The 21,680-nt window shown below is 34.8% G+C and overlaps 1 protein-coding gene across 1 annotated transcript in view; it reads right to left on the bottom strand.

Annotated features, from left to right (window-relative positions):
• Positions 1-9,275: 9,275 nt before the first annotated feature.
• The window catches only part of LOC129283342 (proline-rich protein 5-like), a 47,506-nt gene continuing 35,101 nt past the window's right edge, over positions 9,276-21,680 (bottom strand). The window contains exons 4-8 of the mRNA XM_064114041.1: positions 19,869-19,926; positions 18,949-19,040; positions 18,014-18,089; positions 16,941-17,231; positions 9,276-12,189 (exon numbers count right to left, since the gene is read on the bottom strand). Of these exons, the coding sequence (XP_063970111.1) occupies positions 11,906-12,189; positions 16,941-17,231; positions 18,014-18,089; positions 18,949-19,040; positions 19,869-19,926 (801 nt within the window). The 3' untranslated portion in view covers positions 9,276-11,905. The remainder of the gene's footprint in view (positions 12,190-16,940; positions 17,232-18,013; positions 18,090-18,948; positions 19,041-19,868; positions 19,927-21,680) is intronic.

Genomic DNA, 21,680 nt, shown 5'->3' with positions numbered 1-21,680 from the left:
CGATGACATATCTGAACAAACGCCTACTATCATGGAGCATTGTGGCCCATCGGATTAGTCTTCTGACTTTGAAACAGAGGGTCATGTATTCGAATCCCAGCCATGGCGTGTTTTCCTTCAGCAAGAAATTTATCCACATTGTGCTGCACTCATCCCAGGTGAGGTGAATGGGTACCCGGCAGGATTAATTCCTTGAGTGCATGAGCGCTGAAAGGCAGCTCGAGCTAAGGGACTAAAGCCGGGGTAATAATAATAATAACATCGCGCCTCGGAATAGAATATTTCTAGACAGATGGCGCTATATAGATACTTATTATTATTATCATTATTATGAAATACAATTCGGAAAGGAACAAAAAATCTTGAAACATAGATTTTATAAAGAAACTAATAAACATATTGAATACTTTTTTATCGATTAACACGTTTTAATGTTGCAATAATTTGCATTTGAAGAAAAATATTCAACGTATTTCATATTATCGTAACGTGTTGGAAGATACCCAATCTTAACCACACACACACACACACACACTGACACACGCACCCGCTCACTTCTTCACAAACACCCTCCAAATCGCCCACAAGCTCAGCTTCATTTTCTATATTTAGTGTCTCTTTGTTTTTCTACCCGGAGCGCAATACACTGCATGCCAACTAAAAACCAAACTCTAATTTTCCCCGTTCGGGGAATATTCCGATTCGTCATGTAAATCCTATGTTGTATTTTGAATATATGATTTCGAAGCCATTATCATTAAGTGAATAGAATTCAACTACTCGATTCTATTATGAAAAATATCTTGGGGGTTAATAAAAATGTTTGATACCCATGACTCATCAATGACCGGAATTGTAAAAAAAAAATAGTTTTCAATCTGTCTTCGTAAAAACTGAAATTGATATATGAAGATTTTGATTGCCTTTCCTACTCCTAACCTTCCAAAATTTAAACGAAATCAATTGACATTATTTTTTTTCTTATGTGATATCTCGGAAAATAATTCGGGGCACTCGCTATAATGACCCATTATTGTAAGCGTTTTGTTCACGCCATATACTAGAGCATGGTACACAAGGCTAAATTAAGAAACAAGCAAAACATATGAGCTTTTTTTTAAACATGTTTTTACATCTTTTATTTTAACCTTCTTTTTGTCATCGCATTTTTACTTCATAAATTTATATTTTTTTATCAATCGTAAAACTTTGCCTGGGGTGGAAAACACTGATGTGCCCCCCCCCCCAGACGTACCCTACCTCAACATATAGGCCAGTGATTGAGATAAATGCTTGGACATTGCCAGTTGAAATCTATTACATGCTTCTGGGCAAGCATCAGATGTTTCATTTTTAAGGTATTGATGATTTCACCATCCCTTTTAACATTAATGATGACATCCCGCGCCTTATAGATCGTGACGTCACCTGGCTTCTCAATGCCCGGTTTATAAAGGAGAAATTGTGGTAAGAATAACTTATTGTGTGCGGGGTGTGTGTGCGTAGGTTTAGGTGGGCATGTGATTGTATGACAGAGGGATACAGAAAGGAGGGCTGGTGTGTGAGAAAGAGTGGAGAGGGTGAGTATCTATGTAAAAGTAGGTATGTGAGTTGTGTGGTGTGATGTGCATTGTGGATGTGAAGCGGGAGTGAGTGGTGGGTGGGGATGTGGGTGTGTGTTTTTGAAAATGAAATCAAGCAATATCGTGCAATCGCGATTCTTTCTGTGCAACGTGGGTTAACAACTCACAGTTTATCACGTAGTGATTCTTTTGGCGTCACAAATTTCCAAATCACAAACCTTCTTCTACCTTTCTTGCGTTAAAGTCGCCCTTGCACACACTCTCACTTATATTATCACGCACATTCATGCCCACTCTCATTCTATCGTTATATCGCATATATCCTCGCGCTCACCTATTCACTCAAATCCCTCGTTTACAATCGCAACTCTCACACACACTCTCTGACTTCTATCCCCCACTTACCCACACGCATACATTCTAACTTATATCGCACATTTACCCTCACACACACACACACCCTAATTTCTTTCCCTCAAGTACCCAAACTTATACACTCTCACCTATATCGCACGTTTACCTTCATACACACTCTCACTTCTATCCCTCATTTAACCGCACACACACTGTCACTTATATCGCACATTTATTCTGACAAACACTCTGCCTTCTTTTTACCGTTCACCCTCACAAACTTCTTTCCATCGTTTACCCCCTTACACACTCTCACTTATACTGTACATTTACTCTCACACACACACACTCTCACGTTTACCTTCATTTACCCACTCACACACTCTCACTTATACTGTACAATTTACTCTCTCACACACACACACTCTCTCACTTTTACCTTCATTTACCGTGACACACACTCCCCTTACATTGCACATTGGCCCTCATCCACACTCTCGAACCCTAACACGAACACCCACGCACAATACCCATTTACACATCAACCTATAATCCGCCGCGACCTTTGATAAAAGCGCCACACAGATCACTCTACACACTGGAACTGGAATCTATTGACAGAGCAATGCTTCATCATCAAACCCTCTCTCAACTCTCCAACACGAATTTTATGAATGAAAATATCAATAATATCCGGAGGTGAACGACTCCATTTGGTAAGAAAATGACAAAAATAGATCAGTCACGTTGAAACTGGGTCATGTTTAACCAATAATGATTGGTTAATCAATCGGCTTGACGTTTGAAAGTGTTTACTACGCGCTTTTTAAATAGATTCCGACTGTCCTCTCATTATAATATTTGATAATCATTTTTATTATAATGAGATTGTTTTTATTTTAAATTAATAAACATATATAATATATATATATATATATATATATATATATATATATATATATATATATATATATATATACGAATTCACGAATTCACGAATCTTCCCTGAAGAAGGTAGATGTCTACCGAAAATTTGGAAAATGAATAAAAGAACTTGTTGGCATTGCAAAAATTGCATTACTCGTGAATTTGTTTCGCATTTCTGATATATATATATATATATATATATATATATATATATATATATATATATATATATATATATATATATATATATATTGTATTTAAAATGATTAGATTAGATTTTTGTCAAATTTAACAGATATTTCGAACTTAACAAAAGGATATAGTGCATGCAAGACTGTCTTGTGAATATCGAAACAATGAATGAATGAATTGAATTAAATAGTATTGAAGTTCTTCACCGAATGATCCTCCCCAAGATACGATGCAAGAGGGAAACGAATTGAATACCAATAGCATATATAAATGATGGTATCCCTTGTAAATATTTAGGATGCTCAATCTGATAGGAAAACTCAAACTAAACAAGAAATTGTGGCAACACTTCCATGAAATGCTGGGTTTTATCTTATCCTCCTCTCTCTTTCTCTCTCATACACATTATTCAAAATGCAAAGATAATCCACTCAGGTATTAATTAAAGTTCAAATTTCAATCAAAATCCCGCTCTTTTTTATTTTTTTTTTGCAGATTTGATTTTTGACACTTTCTAGCGTCAAGTTAAAAACCCTTATATTTGGTGAATCACTTAGTTCCTTTGAATCCCGTAAAATTTTCATCAAAGTTAAGCTCAATCAAAGCTATGGGCATGATATGAATACCAAGAGATGATTCCAACATTCTTTAACGTTTTACACTGCTTGACAAGTTTAGAATAGAACAGCTTTGAGCAGGAAAAAATAAAATCTATCATCCCAACGTTCTACTTTCTGGCGAACATGGCGCGGAACAGCTTGAATCAAGAGAGCAGGAGTCAGGAAAGCATATTAATATGTCTACCTCTCTACCTAGTCCAAACGATCCTGAGTCTATCAGCGTATCGTGTACTTCTCAAATACAGACAGCAAAAGGCATCATTCTGATGAAGTATTTGACACTACAATCAAACGGGAGTGCTCCAGACGCCACCAACCCATACTATATACAAGCAACCGACTAACAAGACGCAACAATTGGCAGACATACGATTGCAAAGTCACAAATTTCGAAGACATTCCTCTCCGAAACTGTTACATTTGATTAAATCATTTTCTCTAAAGAGAAATGTTCCAACTGCTTTTTGGGGTCAATGTGTCGCCGACCAGCACATCATTCTATCCTTGGAAAATGTTACCAAAGGAGGTTTGCATCAGTTGGGATGTAATCTCGGGAATACGTCATTAAATATACTAAATCAAAAGCACTTCTTAAACAGACTTTCATTAACACTATACGATGGTTGATTCCTGTGGAAGGTTCGGGCATTTACCATCCGATATTTTAAACTTTCGAGGGGATTCGAAAAACGTATCTCTTATATGTCACCATGGTTATCTTTATAGTTTTCTTGGATAGTTGTATCAAAAAATGTGCCAGTGTCTTATGTAGCATAGGATCGTGTAATAACTGAGAAACAGAGCTTAACTGAGAATAATCAAGACAAATGGACATTTGATAGTTCAAATGAATGAAATTTGAATTATATACATGCATATATAAATTATACATGTATGTATATTATTTTCATATCAGCCTTAATTCTACAGCCTGGGTAAATGTGCGGCATTGTGGAAGCACCCTGGGACTTTATTGGCGAAAATACCGGTAATAGAAAACAATCACGATTAATTTCAGAATAAGTGTATCACGCATTGGAAATATTTCGGCTAAGAATATTTCAAATTTTATAATATTGGAAGCATTTTAAATGAATGGCAACAAAAGAGTAATCAATATTTAAAAAATAATTCTTATGAGATTAATTAAAGTCTATACGATTTTGATTTAAAATTGAAGATTTCCCCTTTCTGCAATACACGAAAATTAGAAAGAAACGTTTTGTAAAGTTGAAGTGCCTATGTTCAGGATCTTGGAGGATTTGACCATATTTCATCGTCCCTGCCTCGTATCCGTCTAGTTTGTACGTCATTTTCATTCTCAAAAAAGCGGGTCGAGGCATTGTCACACAAAACTCAGTGATGCCTCGTTCAATTGATTCGTAGGATTGATCGCGTGTAATGATCAATGTAATTGATCGTAAGGATCAGCGCTATGATCAATCGTTGAGTTTTGTGATATAAAGCCCATGAACGATGACGCAGAGAGCGTTATGCCCCCTTGACCAGATGTGTTCACATCAAACCCAGTTCGAAGTGTCTAGCATTTATAATTACGACTGTGAAAGTTTTAACTTCATTCGTGTGGGTTTTACAGTGTTTTAAGGTTAAGTGGATTTCAATGTCTTTATTTGGTTAATTTTTAAATAATATTTTACTATTTTTTCCATTTTTAAAAGCCTATAATTTCAAAGAGATATTTTGACAAAAGGACAGAAAGAGATTTTTTTATATACTTGAAATCGTAAATACGGTTGGAATTAATGTATGCTACTAAGACGGTATGACGTCATCAGTATTCAAATATTTAAGATGGTAATAAACGAAATAAAACATAATCACATTTATAAGTTTAAACAAAATCATCGTCTTGTTTTCTTTCTCAAATTAAGAGCAATAATGTCGGAAACGTCACCAGAATATTGTAACAAATAAAAAAAAAATATTTAGCAACTTTAGAAAATTGATATTTTGAACGATGTTAAGGAAGAGAAATGATAACCGGTTTCTAGTGTAGGCAAACCTCATAAAGTTCGCTAAAGTGGGGTTGTAGACAAACGTTTTTTAATACTAACTTTAAGCAAACATCTCCAAGCTTTTGACTTTCCAAGAGCCGTCCTTAACGACTCGATCGTGGGAATACTGAACGGTGTTAGAATCCTTTTACCTCAAGAAGGCGCTCGTTTTAAAGGTAATGTGAAGATTCTTAGACTGAAAGGCTGATTCCTACAGTACCACTTTACGAACTCTTTAACTACTCAATTAAGAGTCTTGATGATAAAATCTTTGTATATATTTCCGGAGAAATACTTTCTATTTGGAACTGATCTTTTCAAGTCTTAGGTTTCCGGCTCAAGTCCTCCTTTAACAGATCGAGTTTTGAATATATAGAAACGAAAGAAGGGAAAGAATGGAATGTTTTACAAGATTATCATGATTATTTTAGAGTTAAAATGGGGAATATAAAAAGTTTGAAATCTTAGATAAACATACTAATATGTGACAAAATATGAGGAATAATCATGTTATAATAAATAATAATTGAGAAGGTGAGGGATAGTTTACAAGCGTCTTCATGAAAAAATGTTTCACATTAATTTCTTTTCTATTCATTTAAACATTTTGTTGTATAGAATTTTAATAAAAAATGGATGCTACGAGGCATGTCAATGAGAAATCCCCCTCACACGTGGTACTATACACTCTAAAAACAGAGAGCAAAAATTTACCCAATATTGGGTAAAAGAGGAACATGCATGTTTGCTGGGTAACTTTTTTCCTTCAATATTGGGCAAAATGCATGTTTGAAGGGTAGATTTCAACGCATCATTGCGTAAAATTGACAAAATATTTGGTATCTTTTTACCCAACAAACAGGCATATTTCCATTTTACCCAATATTTGGTAAACTTTATCAGTGTAGCAATCTCCCATTTAATATCTACACCCCATTTCTTCATTATCTTCATCTACCCATCTCTCCAACACGCCATCCAGACCTCTCACTCTCTATCTTAATTGCCCCAAATACACCTGATACACATTTAGAAAATCGTCAAATTAAAAGGTCGGGTTTACTTTCATCTTAATCAAGTCTTTGTTTAGGTGGAGATAGATATTTCTTTTACAATTATCCCTTAATTAGCGTTTATTAAACTGTTTTATTCGTGGCTATAAATGTCATGACTGTGTCTAATGCATTCCTTCTTTTTCGTTTATACTTTGACTTTAACTACCCCCTTTGTCAGGTAAAATGTTGGTCAATCGTGTTATTGTCTGGTAGAATTAACCCACCCCTGCTTCAAAATGTCACCCTTTATTGGTGGCAGCATTAATCATCTGTACATTAATGAAACAGTGTTGGGTATTAAACAAAAAAAGGTATTCTGTGACTACCTTGCACTGCACTATCATACGTACACGACGGACGGTTGGGGAGTCTTCGTCTGCAGGCACAGACCCTGATTGATCAACAAATGGGTATCCACGCAAAGACTAGCACATAGTACAAAATCTGCTGTTTCCTGAGCGAGAGGGCCTTCAGTGTACAAGACATTATAGGCTGCACATTCAGACCCTGAACTCGAGTGAAGGGTTTGCATGGCAGACGAGGGGAGTCTTTCCCTGGGGCATTTGTGTGCAGTATTATCGTAATAAACTTTCATTTCACCTTGCAAATCGTCGCGCAAGACTCATTGTAATACTCATAATTTGATTAAATGTATTTTTAGCGTCAACCTTGTCAATATCATCACCATCATCATCATAATCATCACCATCATCATCATAATCGCCATCATCATCATCATCACCACCACCACCACCATCATCATCATCATAATAATCGCCATCATCATCATCACCATCATCATCACCATCATCATCATAATCGCCATCATCATCATCACCATCAATATCATCACCATCATTATCGCCATCATCTTCATCGTCATCATCATCATCACCATCATCATCATCCCATCATCGTCATCACCATCATCATCATCATCACCATCATCATCGTCAATCACCATCATCACCATCATCATCAACATTAGTATGGTCGACGTCTTCGTCCTCATCTATCTTATCCTTATCATTTACGTCACCACCAGTGCCACCACAACCATTGACATACCATCCCAGGACGCATTATGAATAACCATATCTTACCTTCCCTCTACCTCACCGATTTACAACAATACTTTTGCATTCGAAATAAATAAACGATTTATAAAATGATAATTGATAACCTTTATTTTCAACCTAAAACATGTGGGTATTCTGACAGGATTGATTCTACACTCTTAAACAAATGTCGGGCAACATACTGTCCACACAGCACTTGGTTAAAAATTCATCCAACTCTGGGTAGTTTTCAACCAATACTGTGTAGTTATCAGCCAAAGCACACATTATTGGTTTAAATCTACACAGAATTGGATAAAGTTTTAACCAATTGCTGTGTGGACAGTATGTTGCCCAACATTTTTAAGAGTCAGTGTAGAATCAACCCTGTCAGAATACCCACATGTTTTAGCACCTTATTTACATATAGTTGAATGTTTAACTGACCTTGTATTTTTCTTTTCTTAGGAAACTATTTGATATTCATGTGTATTAATTTTTATCAAATAGTGAAATTGAAAGTGTGAAATTGTCCTTTTAATTTTCAAGTAAAATTTTCTGGGAATGTATGTGATATCTATGTCTATTTATCAAGTAAAATTGTCTGGGAATGTATGTGATATCTATTTTGTCAAATTTACCACTTTGAAGAATAAGGCAAGATAGGTTTGTCAACGATGGCCAAAGCACGGAGGAAAGTTGATATTTGTGAGTTCAAACTAATGCCAGTGTTTTACACCATAGCCTTATTTGGATTTGAGTTCACTTTCACAGTTTCATATGCTTTAAACATGAACCCCGGGAATATCAAATTAACCAAAAAAAATCACGACTATCTCTTTGTATCGATACATTAAAGCCAGCATGTTTTAGAGGATGTTAATTATTTGACTGAGTTAATCAACTATTTGATAAAGTGTTTTATCACTTATTAGACATGTTACAACAGATGATATCATATTTATCATACTAGCGAAGCTTATTGAGTAACGCTTTCATTTCACTTTATCTACTAGGATATTAGCCTTTGGTGTTTATAACAATTAACTGTAATATAGAATACCCTATTATAATGTAATGATGTATGAATATAAACATATTGTGATGGAGTCACTATTTTTTGTATTGCATATAAGGGAATTTATTTTACAGAGCCATTTGGCCTAATTATAGTTTCCCTTTGTTTCATTTTCAACTGCTAAATGTTGTATGTTTTACCCTTTCTCTTTGAATGACATGCTTTGTAATGACAATAATTTCTTTAAATGTATTTTTATTTGTATCAATTTGTATATAATTGCATTATATTATATTGTAATGACCTGTTTTTTATGTGAATGTGAAATAAATGATCAAACAAACAAACAAACTTTTTTTCATGAATTAATTTGAAAAAAAAAATACAATTATCACATCAGACCCAACCACACGCTAGACCACCATAAAAATACAAGTAGATGATAAAATTAAATATGTTTTATGTCATTTTCTTTCAAGAGCATTTTATTTTCTTGGAATACTTTCATATATTTTCGATGTCGTAGACATAATCAGATAAAAGCGAAATACATCATAAATATATACACATATATCTTTCTTTGCTATAGTTAATAGGTCATCTCTGTACATAGATCATCAAGCATTTCATACATAGCAATAATAATTATCTAAAAACTGCATTTTGTTACATCATCAAGATGTTCAGCTCATAAAAATGCAAGACACCTTGCAAAAACACCGGTGCTGATTTTAACATCAGTCAGATATCCATCATGACCACACTGAAAAAGTGGGCAAACACCACATATCCGTAACTTTAAACAATACCAAGGACTGTTTTTATAACACCAGCTTGATTCTTAAAAGGTGTTGTGGCAACAACTTCTCGATTGATCTAGTGTTTAATCAACACCGGTGCTTTTGCAGTGTAATCACGACATACAGTAAGTATATTCAATGCAATAGATATACGCTTTGTATCATTTAAGAATTTGGCATCATAAAATCGAAGAGTTGCATAATTTTTTTTGCAGGTAAATTAAATAATATTTTGGGCGATTATAATTTAACATGTAAATCCACGATTAATAAAACTCGCACAAGTTGTAATTAATTTAGGGAAAATGATAGATGTTACTATAACCAGTATTGAGTGGGAGATTTGGAACATGACACAAATCAAAAGCCCATTATTATTAATTAAAAATGTCAAATGCATGATACTCTGCTTTCAGTAAGAGATACCTCAACCCCCATGTTAAACTTTTAATGGACTTATTTTATAATAATGTAGACATAAAATGGAACCTAGATACAGGGACACTCTATCCGACATGGCCCGTACAGCATTGAATAATAATAAATAGGACGTGTCTGCCAAACCGATTTAAATACAAAGAGGAGGACCAAAGAGCAGACTTAAATACCATTTGGAATTCAAAAATTGTCGAGAACATCCAGTATATAGAAGAAAGAAAATATATTAATTAGCCAACTGATTACTGTATTATCTATTTTTTAATGAAAATTATACATGGATTATCCAGCCCTGCAGTGGGGTAAAGGAAAATTCACTGGTGTAAATCTGGGCGGTGAACTTGTTCGGGGGGGGGGTGATCTATTGTTTTACTCCTACTTGAATAGCATGACGTCACGGATTTACGCCAATTGGTAAATTACTGTATTATCCCGATAATTTTTCATTCCATGATCAGGTGTAGGTTTCGCTACCTCATAATGTTTTCTTTGTGTAATTACTCAATTATTGTTGTTACTTCTTTACAAACTATTAATTACAACAAAATTTGAATGAAAAACAAGTACATGTATATCTGAGATTAAAACATCTGGATTGTTTTAAAGCTTTTAAAAGTCACGTATACTATAAAATCACGTCTTTATCAACACGACTTTCATTAGACCCAGGTGGAATAAATTAAATTGTACATGTAATAATCATGAATAGAAAAAAAAAAATTATACAATATTACTCGTGTTGGCCCTTTTGTTCGATCAATGATAATGTTCGCTTTGTAATAATATACAATTGAGAAACGATAACTTAGGAAAGACATAAAGCAAAAAAAAAGTGGATGTATCAGCTCTAAAAGGACAAAGGAATGGATAATTTATTTCTTTAGGTTTCAGAAAAACGTCAATCAAAAAGAAATATCTTTATTTCATTCATTATCATGAACGTCAACAAGCTCATTAACAAAACAGTTCATATCAAATCAAATCGCATTTTGAATTATTGGATTATGGTCAGAAGACGTTTTGCTTCCCGTGTTCAGTTTATTAAACGACTTTATTGCATGATAAAACTGCTTTAATTGTCTTTACAAGGATTATTTTACGGCTTAAACATTTAGAAACTCAGCAATACTGCATTCCCCATGCCAATGTGGAACCAAGCAGAAATTACTTATTAATATGTTTAGAACGACATTTCATAAAAAATAGCCATGATAGAAACACTACTATAAAAACATAACGACAGAGGGCGCTATTATAGCTAACATTGAGTAGCATCTAATGAATCGGCTTGAATAAAGAAGCACTTACAAGAATGGTGTAAATGTCCAGTAATGAAAAATAAAACAAGTGGTAAAGCAGCGAGATAGTACGCCTAATGAAACTAGCGGGTCCTAAATCTGAAATATGTGACGTCATTATAGGAACGTGAGCCAAACAGAAAAAAAGCCTCTCCACCATGATTAAAATGATATTGTTATAAAAGTCAGAACCAATGTATCCAACCAATACAAATGAATTACCAGGTATGGAAAAATGTGATCGCAATACTCCGCAAACAGTTTGTTAGTATAAGAATCACAATTAGTACAGGGCCGGTGTGGTTTAATGAGTTATAGAAAGGTTAACTGAAGAGGGGAAAGGGGAATAAATTTTATTTCATGATTACCCTTGAATTTGGTCCGTTTTTTACAATATGTATATAGTAATGCTTACTTCAATGCATTTGTTTTATCCATGGTTAAGGTATACCAATTATAATCTACCTTCCATTAGAAGCGTTAAAGCACAGCTTCTATCATCAATAAGTGGTACATGGAAGCAAATATGTTTAAAGGTACACTGTCGTTATCTCCTCCCGTCGAATTCAATTTCCGATTTGGATCGTCTTCTCTCCCGAAACGATCCGACAAAACCCGAACGCTCGACTTCCTCCAGCGTCTCCAACGAGCTCAGCACGAGGGCGCTGCTTCTCCTCTGGACGTGGCCAAGTTGTAGTTTCCGCACAGCCCCATGCTCACGTGCGTAGGCCGACGGCGAGGACGGCGTTGATCCACCCGACGTGTTTGCGAGGTAATCCATGCTGGACGGCTGTATTTGGAGGCTAAGCCTTTGCAAAGATCGTTGCCGGTCTGAATTTGTATGTATATATGTATATATGCATATATGCGTTTCGGGAAGGGGTTTTCAATAGTTTGTTATGGTGCATGGAGTTGGGATGGGTGTGGATTTTATTTTCGAAAAGAATGAATCGAATAAAGAAATGCGTTTTTGACGGTAGGTGTGGGTTAATTTGAATTCCAATGGAGAACCGGAAGTGGAAGTGCATGGGCATGATGGGAATGGAATGGTGCTTAGGAGTGATAATGAGTAGTTATATGGAATAATGCCATGCACGCAGGCAAGTATATGCGAAATATTTAGAAAGCACAAAAGCAGAAAAATCATGAGATCATGTGAGTGCATTGATCATGTGCAAATAAAAAACAGGAATATAATAGATATATATATAACAATAAAATGTACACATAGAGAAAGAAAATTACAATACAGGAGAGGACGTATTCACTTGAAAAAAATCACAATTTTACGTCAATGACGAAGTTGAAAAGGAAAGGGGAAACATGTTGATTTTTTTTATGTATAGTGATTAGACGAACGAAATTAAGACAGGATATTTTACAGCTAAGCAAAATTGGCACAAAAAAGGGAAAATAAATAACCAAAATGGTAAGTAGTTTTCAAAAAAATTATCAGAAAATACAATTTTTTGTTGTTTCCATTGAAGAATACAAATGATATAAAGGATGATCGTTTATTAATATTTTATATTGAATGCATTTTAGAGTTATTACAGAAAATTTGTAACAAAGAGAATGCAAATAGAAATGAAAAGTTAAAAGTTCACAAATCGATAAGAACCATTTCGTGGAAAATGAGAAATTCTTGACACATTTTTGAGTCAACAGAAATTACCATAATATTTCAATGGAATCGATATTGGTCATTTATGCGCAAAAGACAATGAAATTTATTTTTTAGATGTATATGCACAGGTTTTGAAAGCGAACATAAGTGTTACAAAAATATTGCATAGCAGTGTCAAATTGCAAACAAAACATTAATTTTACACAGTGAGTAAATAGATTACAGTATTGCGGAAGCAAATGGATATTTTTCCCAGATGAATTTGAATATTCAACATGGCGTATGAACAATGGGAAATTGACCGATAATGAATGAAAAAAATATTTCAGTTTGGGAGGGGTGAATAAAAGGGAAGAAATAAGAATATTAATTAAGTGAGTTTATGTTGATAACCTCCAGGCAAATTCTGGACTTTTGGTACATATCTATACACAATCATGCATTTTTGTTGTTAGTTATTATAATGGTGTGGGGGAAACAAAAATAAATACAAAAGAAAGCATAATTAAAAACGTGGTAAATCAATCAAACAAAAAATACGACTGTGATATTGCAAATTAAAGAATGGTGTAGAATCTTCGGCTTTGGGGTAATGGGATCGACGTTTAACATTGTGACAAGTGATGATACGTGCAATGAGAAATGACGGTGAACCAGTCTCGTGGAATGCGCGTCGTTCTCGGTTTTTAAAATTTAAAACTTATTAGTCAAAGGTATCGCTTAGACCAAAGTATAGCGATTAAGGTTTTGGGCGAACGGTTACCTGCACAACCAAAAAGCTAAGCATAGTTATAAACAATCTTTGTAATAGAGTTACTCTGGAATATAAAGACTTTAAAGTGAAGTCGCGCCTTGGCTATAAAATACTTTTTGTAAAAAAATACTTTGGTTATGGAATACAAATGCACCACATTCATTCCAGGCAACGTAATTGTCCTTTTTTTTTTGCAACTTTTCACGTTTTCCTCCACCAATAAGCAGATAAGAAAAGCAAGCAAAAGAATAAAGCTTCTGATTGTAATACTAATCTAATTTCAGCCATTGCTATTTGCCTTTGCAGATTTGATCATTTCGTTATCTAATTCAGGCATCGATTCAGATGGGTGATCGGGAGTATCGTCCGAAAAGCGCATGCGCATGAACTTTCGTCTGACGTTGTTAATCCGAAAGCTGAATCTGGACCTGCGCAGAAAGGCTAAGCTCGGCGACGCGAATGCGCGCGGGACATACCCTGGAGCTACTGCGCAGAAATGGTGACGACATCGAACACAATGGATCACCACGTGACAACATTGGACCAATGAAATGGGACATGCAAATCGGTAAGTAATGACGTCACATGGTGGTGACAGGAAGGAATGAGAGTTTGTGTCACGGATGTGTGGATTTGGGAGAGGAATGGAACGAAAAGACAAAATCGGGAAACGTGTTAAAATTTTGGGATCGAAATGAAAAACAAATTCTCAGCAAATCAAACGCGTTTTGACTATAGCGGAATGTGAGACGGTTATTTTTATCAACCACTACCGTAAACTAAGTAACATAAGACACGGGGTGTCTAAATAAAGAAAAAGCTTGACACTCGGCTTTACGATATATATATCTAGTGAGGAGACGGTCCTTATAAACAGTGCTTCAAGGTAGAAAATCAGGTACTACGTTATAAAATCTACTTGACAAGAACGGTGAGGTCTGCTAAATCTACAATGGATTTTAAGCAAACGGGTTTGGAAGATTTTACAATACAATTATGGAAGGAAATAATGGGAATATAATACAGATGATATGACAACATAGCAATATATTCATCAAAAGACTCATCGGGCCTGGAACAACGAGGAAAATATTCGTTTTATATAGCCATTATTTTGTACGATTTCTCCATTAATAACCGTAACAAAAATGGCATCTATTGTCATCATGTTATTTAATTTTCGTGATGATAGTTTTTAGAAGCCATTAATTGCTGATTTAACATCAATTATAATGTTCTTAAAGCGGTGGCAATGGCGTGCTCAATATATAATTTGTTTACATGATTCATCATGACGACGGAAATCTTTTAATTTGAAAATTAATGTTGGACCTTCATGGTTGCTTATTGAATAGTATTGGCATCACAATAGACACTGCATTCCAACTAGCAACCGTAAATACGGCAAAGGACATTTTCGTGAATTTCGTCTGTTTGCCAGAATGAATTGTGGCTGTTCCAGACCCGTAAAACTATGTTTTAAAACAATGCAAGATAAAATTTCAATTTAAAACTTATATAATCAACTAAACCACTAAAACGCCAACCAACAAACTTCTTATATTTATTTATCATAATGTTCATAAAATCAGTTCTAATATTAAAAAAAAATGCAACGGAAATATTACCACGGAGGTCTGCAGGCATGTTGTAATACTAACTATTTAACCCCGTTCAAAGGAAAATAGAAAAAAATACCCCCACAGCATTGATTGCTCTAACCCGAGGTTGATTTGAAAATAATTATATTTCAAAAATACATATAGGCCTTTAAACCGGAAAGGATGATATGAGTATATGATTTACCGAATCACCGTTTGGACATTAAGATTATAGTTCTCATGAGAAATGAGAAAAGAAGACTAATATAACAACTAGGATTAATCTGGAGTTTAATATAATAAATTATAATCACTAACTTTCATTTTTACACATGACCATGCATGATTTCTCCCTCTACCCCTACAGTCATGAAACCTATAATATTTTGGCACTGGTCTTAATGATTTAATAAAGTTTCAAATAATATGGTCATCCATTGCACATCTTATAAATCGTCTTTGAGATAGACAGAAAGTGAAAACAGTTTCGAATATAGTCGTTTTTTGCACATCCTACATGAATATTCTTCATTGAAAGAATGAAAGGGAAATAATTTATCATATAAATGAACACAGGCACGGGTTTTACCCAAAGCAACAAGGCACTTTGTTCAAGCTCGTTGTTTTTTTTTTTTGAAAAAAAAAATCGAATACGGTTGTCTTATGTACATCCTTCGTTAATCTTATTTTTAGAAAGACTGAAAAGTGAAAATAATTCATCCTAGAAAACACCCAAATACACACTTTGCTTCAACCACTTGTTTTAGTCTGACCTTTGAGTAAAATTGAATGACGGTTGTTTAGCTTCTGTAAACGCGTGACTATATAGAATGATAATTTACTAGCATATTTTGCAACTTTTTCAAGACAAAAAGCGGTGTATAGACGAAAAGTTGTTCCCACGAACATTATCGTTTGATATAAAGGTCTTCGATTCAAATAACCATTTCTTTCCAAATACAACATAAACGTTCTATCACACAGAAACAGGGTTGATAAACAAAATTGTTCTCCCACTTTCTAGATATTAAGCCAACCTACTACAAACGTCAAATTTATAAGTTCTTTGCAAAATGTTTCCAGCCCTATCATCAAAGTGACGGTCTTTACCAAACCAAGTTTGTTTTAATAAGAGGGTGGCGTCTTTAGATGGAATATTCTGAAAAGTTGAATGATCATATCTTAAATGGAAAAAGTAGTGTTTGGATGGTACATTCCGCAAATTTGAAAATGGAAGACTTGTCTGACGATGGTATTCTATAAATTCAAAATGGAAGACGTGTAGTCAGCTACTGATCATGCTGATTGAAATTCTTTCTCCATTATTTTGGTCGCTCCAGGGAGGGGCACGAGACGGCCCTCGTCCATAGGATGCTTAACATATTCTAATTCGATTGGGGTCATATCCGCCCCCTCCCCCGGGATATCCGCCCATGCATCTGATAGAGTCTCTATTATCTTTCGGTTATTTGAAAGGCCTTTGGTCATAACCCACTATCAACATGATCAACTTGAATCAACAGTGCCTGTAACGTTATCCCTCCTGTTCGGAGAAGTCCTAGACTGTCTTTGTGCTTCAACTTCCGGGGAACATACTGACCGTATTTACGTCCTTGGGCGCCGCTACTTCCGGTCCCTGAGGTGCTCTGACTGTCATCTTTGGCATTGGGGTCACGGGCAGGGACGGCCGGATCGTCTTCACCCATCCGTAGGAACAGCCCCTTGGAACCGAGGAACGGGCACACCACCTTGGCGAGGAGAACTTCGAGTTGGACGTACTCTTCGGATGGCGTGGTGGCGTAGGAGCCTCCGTCATGGACCGCGTGTAGGTTCAGCAACATCTGGGTGATCTCTGGAGGGATCTCACTCTCGTTGCACGATGATAGCGCCTCTGCCAATGGCAACAAATATCAAAAATGAAAATAGTTAACCTACTTGTTTCCTTATTTCTTGTAACTAGTTATTCGTAAGAAGGAAATACTGTCATCCTTTTGGCCAGAGTTCTCAATCTAACACTTCAAATTGATATGTCTCCACTATTTCTGAAGGTGAACCTTACGGGTCACTATTCTTCTACGAAGATGACGTCTCTGCCAATGTCAATATTCCCTACAAATATCAAAAACTTAGAAAAAGTGAAGATATACAGATGGCTTAATCCCTCGATTTCTTTTTTGCAACTGTAATTGTTCCAGAAAAGGAATATGGTCATTCTTTTAAAACAGGTTCTATAGGCAAATCATAAATGTGGTAAGTCATCAGTGTTTGCGAATTTTCATATCGGGACACTGTCAGGATGTAAACAGAATAAGAAGTGCATGTCAATGTGGATCATCCAAGCATATCCGTATTCTTCATTCGGTAACTGGAATCCATCATTTCGAGTGAATAATCAAAACAACTTTTTTTTGTCTAATGAAGTACATTTCACTTTCGCGAAACGGGTAAGAAAATGATTTCTTTTTAATGGAAATTAAAAACGGTGACGACACCTAAGGCCCATTTCATAAAGAGTTCCAACTGTTGTAACTTTGCCATTATGGCAACTACCATCATGACCATGGTAACCTTGATGTTGATTGGCTGCTGAGCCATGTTGCCATGGTAGTTGCCATAATGTCAAAGTTACAACAGTAAGTACTTCATGAAATGGGCCCCAGGTCTTGAACTTACTCGCTAACGGCAGCTGAAGAACTACATGATCACGAAACCCTAGTAAAGACAACTGGTACATCGTCAGTCCTTTGGTCTGAAAGTATAGGAAAACATGACAATCAGATGGAAACAGTTTTAAAAATCAGTCAGTCGTGTAGAAAGTACTTGAAATACATCCAGCTTTATGTTCGGTCGCCATATTCCTTAAATACTCCTCAAATTACAGTTCTATTTCACTTACTAATCTATGTGTCTACTTATTCACCCATATATTTTGGAAAGTATTTCGTTGTTATTACACTGCAAAAACTCCGGTGTTGATTTAACACCAGCCCGGAATCTATATCTGTCCACACCAGAGCAGTATTGAATTAACACCAGTTTGGAATCAAACCGATGCTGTTTTAATACTAATTGGTGTTGTATAAACACATATCTGGTGTTAGACCAAAACCAAACTGGTGTTGTTTAACACTTCTCTGGTGTGGACATATATAGATTCCGGGCTGGTGTTAAATCAACACCGGAGTTTTTTCAGTGTTTTGTTGTTAATTGGGGGTGTTTGGCATTCATTCAGCACAAAGAATATTTACCCAATCTACGTTCATTTCGTTTGCTGTATTGAGTCTGTTTATTAACACATATACATTTTAACAGAAGACATTATAGGTTTGGCACCGATGAACGACCTTCCACTTTGAATTAAATTATCTTCTCTGCCTATCTTTTATTCAAATTTACCATAGAAACGATTCTACAAGAACATTATCAAAATACGGGATAAAAGGAAGAAGTCCATAGCTTGTTACATCAATCTTCACTTACCCTATCCAATAATTAACCTACAAATGATATTAAATGTATTATTTTTCACAACCATAAGACCCCCCCATCCAATAAAAATTCACTTTGTTAACACGTTTATAGCAGGGCATGACTGCATTTTCGAATACCTGGACTGGATAAAATATCGCCCTCAGCGTTGGGAGTATCTCAGTGAAGAAATAGTTCCAGAGCTCAGCGAGACTGGTAAGTAGTCCCCGCCCTAAATGCAATACAATAGAAATATTCATTAACATTTACACAAAAATATGTCAATTTTGACAGATGTTTTATAAGCTTCATCACATATATTCTTACTTTTTAGCTCGAGCATATAATTAAAACAAGTTGACAACAAATAGCAAAATTAGATACCTAGACTTTCTTTGCTCAGAAAAAAAATGGCAGCTGATCTTATTCATTTAAATCCACCAGTGATAGAGCGCCATAATTGAACATCAGAAAGGGGTCTGGACAAGGCAAGCAGCCATTTTGTTTCTATAGGGTTAGAGACACATGACATGATTGTAGTTGACTGTACAATAGTTGTAATGAAGCTTGCTGGGTTTTTTCGAATTCGAAAAAACATACTTCAAGCAATTAACATAAAAATTATATTTATGTTCGTCTCCGATTTGTTTTAATCACGGAAAGGTGCTTATTATAAAACTGATATGCATACTAATGCGTATAAGTATAAAATATTATATTTTGACATCCAGAAGGTTTAGACTTTTTCAAATCTATATTTATGCTAATTGTTTTTATTCATTAAATAAATTCCTGAGATGTATATTGAAATAGATTGTGATCAGGGACCAATCTAAAGTTGCATTGGAGTTTACAATCTAATAGATTTAGCATTCCGTCGTATTCGATTAGAAATTTTGGATTGTTCCCTGACCACAATCTATTTAGATTGACTTTCAATCTACGGCGTTTAGACAGAATTCATTCACCACATATGGGTAGGATAGACATTCTTCATTGGTCCAGACTGCCTTTAAATAACTAATTTGACAGAAATAATGGAATTACTGTATGCCCTTACCTTCATCATTGTCAAGCGAGTCATAAAGGCTTTTCATTCCTCTTTGTAACAGATTTTTCTGTGGAAGAAAGAATATGAAGATAATTATATACAAATCTATCAACAAGTCGAAAGGCATTTTTATCGGCAACACGGATGGCATTTATCGCGACTGTTAAATGATAGTTATGTATCAATTATCATATCAATTTTTATTCCATTTTCGTATGTAGCTATATGAAAGAGGTCATTCCACGTATTTTGCATTCCTTTTTTATACGAATATAATATAGTAATCTTTAAAGGTCAAGTCCACCCTAGAAAATTGTTGATTTGAATCAATAGAGAAAATTCAAACAAACATAACGCTGCAAATTTCATCAAAATCGGATGTAAAATAAGAAAGTTATGACATTTTTAAGTTTCGCTTATTTTTCACAAAACAGTTCAATGCACAACTCAGCGATATGCAATTAGAGAGTCGATGATGTCCATCACTCACTATTTCTTTAGTTTGTTATTGTTTGAATAATATAATATTTCAATTTTTACAGATTTGACAATAATGACCAACTTAACTTAACCATAAACTGTTAAAATAATGGTAATTCCACATGTTCAGGGAGAAATAAAACTTTGTTTCACTTGACAAGGAGGAGAAAATTAGAATATTTCATATTTCATATAATAAAATACAAAAGAAATAGTAAGTCGGTGACGTCATCAGTCTGCCAATTTGCATACCGACCAGGATGTGCATATAACTGTTTTGTGAAATTAAGCGAAACTTAAACTTGAAATGTCATAACTTTCTTATTTCAAATCGAATTTTAATGAAATTTTGAGTGTTTTGCTGGTTGGATTTTTCTCCTTTTTTTCAAATCAACTTTTTGTTGGGGTGGACTTGTCCTTTAAAAAGGGATAGAAATTTGTTAACTCTTTGCATGCTGAATTAGTTTTGGGGGAATAATAATAACAATTGTTATTTCAATCCAATATCTCCATATTACATAATTGATAATTATGATGATTATATTGATGATATACAAGAATTATTGCCTTTTATTAGCTTTTCTAATTTGAAGGTAAGAGAGAAAACTAAGTATTACGATTGTCGAATTTAATTGTACGAATGTACAAGATTGCAACATCAGCGCGCAAAGGGTTCAAATTGAGCATGACTCGTGTTTTATTATCGAAATATTATGTAGAAGCGTTAGTAGGTAAATGTCTTCTGGTAAGACTAATAAATGTCATAGATTTTTCAACAAGCCTTCTGAATAGTTTTAACGGATTTATAAAGTATCAAAATACTCATATCATATTCAAATATCAAGAACCCCAAAAAATAATTGATATATATCTATGTCACAAATTACTTTCAACTCCATTAATGCGATATATAATTCACTTACACTCAGAACTCCTTTATGTAAATTGATCCGTTATAATGAAAATCATTGTGTAATTTGATCTATTATAATGAATATATTTGCGTAACCTATGTATTGGATGCTCATCATTAAAGGAGAATGAAACTCTTGCAGCAAGTTAGCTTTTGTGAAAGCAGAAAAATCAAAGAATAAGATCAACAAAAGTTTGAGTAAAATAGGACTAGCAATAGAAGAGTTATGAGCATTTGAATGTCGAGATCACTAATGCTATGGAGATCCTCCCATTGGCAATGCGACCAAGATCTATGATGTCACAGATGAACAACTCTCCCCTTTTGGACACTGAAAATATACCCCAAAACATCTCTTTTTGCTCATTCTAATCATATGACAAACGATTTATCAATGATATAATGTTGTGAAACCTCTGTACTTGTCC

This window comes from Lytechinus pictus, chromosome 19, assembly GCF_037042905.1.
Source record: "Lytechinus pictus isolate F3 Inbred chromosome 19, Lp3.0, whole genome shotgun sequence".
Taxonomy (NCBI): Eukaryota; Metazoa; Echinodermata; class Echinoidea; order Temnopleuroida; family Toxopneustidae; genus Lytechinus; species Lytechinus pictus.
Note: the sequence above shows the minus strand (reverse complement) of the source record. Positions and strands in the feature narration are given on the sequence as shown.